Source organism: Engraulis encrasicolus, chromosome 15, assembly GCF_034702125.1.
Source record: "Engraulis encrasicolus isolate BLACKSEA-1 chromosome 15, IST_EnEncr_1.0, whole genome shotgun sequence".
Lineage (NCBI taxonomy): Eukaryota > Metazoa > Chordata > Actinopteri > Clupeiformes > Engraulidae > Engraulis > Engraulis encrasicolus.
The window spans coordinates 54,508,618-54,511,117 of NC_085871.1; the positions used below are offsets into that span (position 1 = coordinate 54,508,618).

At 47.8% G+C, this 2,500-nt stretch overlaps 1 protein-coding gene across 1 annotated transcript in view; it reads right to left on the minus strand.

The window, feature by feature from the left end:
- The window catches only part of gnptab (N-acetylglucosamine-1-phosphate transferase subunits alpha and beta), a 68,509-nt gene that overhangs the window by 46,965 nt on the left and 19,044 nt on the right, over positions 1-2,500 (minus strand). The window contains exons 8-9 of the mRNA XM_063217823.1: positions 1,945-2,106; positions 897-1,076 (exon numbers count right to left, since the gene is read on the minus strand). Of these exons, the coding sequence (XP_063073893.1) occupies positions 897-1,076; positions 1,945-2,106 (342 nt within the window). The remainder of the gene's footprint in view (positions 1-896; positions 1,077-1,944; positions 2,107-2,500) is intronic.

Consider the following 2,500-nt stretch of genomic DNA (forward strand, 5'->3'; position numbering starts at 1 on the left):
CAACATGTTGGGGCGATGGTGGCTCAGGTGGTAGATCGGTATTCGTCAATCAGAAGGTTGCTGGTTCGAACCCCACTCTGCCTGACCACAATCAATATCTCTTGCGTGGCAGCCACTAGCACCGGTGTGTGAATGGGTTCGAACCCCACTCTGCCTGACCACAATCAATATCTCTTGCGTGGCAGCCACTAGCACCGGTGTGTGAATGGGTTCGAACCCCACTCTGCCTGACCACAATCAATATCTCTTGCGTGGCAGCCACTAGCACCGGTGTGTGAATGGGTTCGAACCCCACTCTGCCTGACCACAATCAATATCTCTTGCGTGGCAGCCACTAGCACCGGTGTGTGAATGGGTTCGAACCCCACTCTGCCTGACCACAATCAATATCTCTTGCATGGCAGCCACTAGCACCGGTGTGTGAATGGGTTCGAACCCCACTCTGCCTGACCACAATCAATATCTCTTGCATGGCAGCCACTAGCACCGGTGTGTGAATGGGTGAATGTAAGGCATACTATGCAAAGTGCTTTGAGTGCTGGAAGGAGTGGAAAGGCCGGCGCTATATAAATGCAGTCCATTTACCATTTACCATCTGGAAGCACAGGGCCAATTTATAAAACGTATATAAACGATTGTTTGCCATGTGGAATGTTTGTTTTATGGAATGTTTGTCTTATAGACTGGAGTTTTTGTCTAATGGATTGTCTGTGCAATGCAATGTATGTGTTATGGAATGTTTGTGTTATGGAATATTTATGTTATGAAATGTAGTGTTGTGGAATGTTTGTGTTATGGAATGTGTCTCTTATGGAATGTTTCACTGTGTTGAGTGCTATGTGCACTTCACAGTCTGTTATACTATTGTGACTGTTCACAGTGGTCTGAATGTTCACCTGGTGGGTAACCACGGTAACGCGAGGGTTGTCGAGGTTGAGCCACGAGGGGATCTGCCCATTGGTCACCACGAAGATATGCCGCACCCAGGGGGCGTGTCTCTCCACCGAGCGCAGCGAATAGCGGAGCTCCTCGTTATCCTCAAAACGGCTCGCGGACACATCCTCATCCTGCTTAGACTGGGGAACACGCGAACACGCACGCACGCACGCACGCACACACACACACACACACAGCAGCTTGTTATCCTCAGACACATCCTCATCCTGCTTAGACTGGACACACACACACATGCACACACATGCACACACATGCACACACACACACACTCACACACACACACACACGCAGCAGCTTGTATCCTCAGACACGTCATCTGACTGGGGTAGAGAAGTTATAAACAAAAGAGCATCTGTGGAAGTCTCAACACGAGGTCCCACTGGCCATCTTATCTAGTGTCATCATGGGCGTGTCTTCTTGTGTCTCACCTGAGTGGTCGATGTATTCACCTGTGTGGCATCATAGTGATGTCATAGTGGGCGCGTCTAATGTATTCACCTGTGTGGCATCATAGTGATGTCATAGTGGGCGTGTCTAATGTATTCACCTGTGTGATGGTGCTGAGGTCCCTGAATTGCATTCACCTGTGTGTTGTCATAGTGATGTCATACCTGTGTGAGGTCCCAGAAGAGGTAGGCGGGGCTACTGTATTCACCTGTGTGATGTCATAGTGGGCGTGTCTCACCTGTGTGATGGCGCTGAGGTCCCAGAAGAGGTAGGCGGGGCTAATGTGTGATGTCACAGTGGGCGTGTCTCACCTGTGTGATGGCGCTCAGGTCCCAGAAGAGGTAGGCGGGGCTTATGTGTGATGTCATAGTGGGCGTGTCTCACCTGTGTGATGGCGCTGAGGTCCCTGAAGAGGTAGGCGGGGCTAATGTGTGATGTCATAGTGGGCGTGTCTCACCTGTGTGATGGTGCTGAGGTCCCTGAAGAGGTAGGCGGGACTACTGTATTCACCTGTGTGATGTCATAGTGGGCGTGTCTCACCTGTGTGATGGCGCTCAGGTCCCAGAAGAGGTAGGCGGGGCTAATGCTGAGCTCCTTGGCGTCCAGCGTGAGATTCTTCTTGGCCTGCTGACTCAGATCAGCAAAGTCTTGAGGAGAGTTGAGGTGCAGCAGAGCAATACTGGCCTCAGAGAAGAGCTGCAGCTATAGGAGAAACATACATACATTATCATTATTATTATTATTATTATTATTATTATTATACAAAGTCTTGAGGAGAGTTGAGGTGCAGCAGAGCAATACTGGCCTCAGAGAAGAGCTGGAGCTACATTATCATTATTATTATTATTATTATTATTATTATTATTATTATTATTATATGAAGTCTTGAGGAGAGTTGAGGTGCAGCAGAGCGATACTGGCCTCAGAATACAGCTGCAGCTATAGGAGAAATGTAAACATTATTATTATTATTATTATTATTATTATTATTATTATTATTATTATTATTATTATTAGTCTTGAGGAGAGTTGAGGTGCAGCAGGGCGATACTGGAAGAGGAGAAGAGCTGCAGCTGTAGGAGATAAACACAAATTA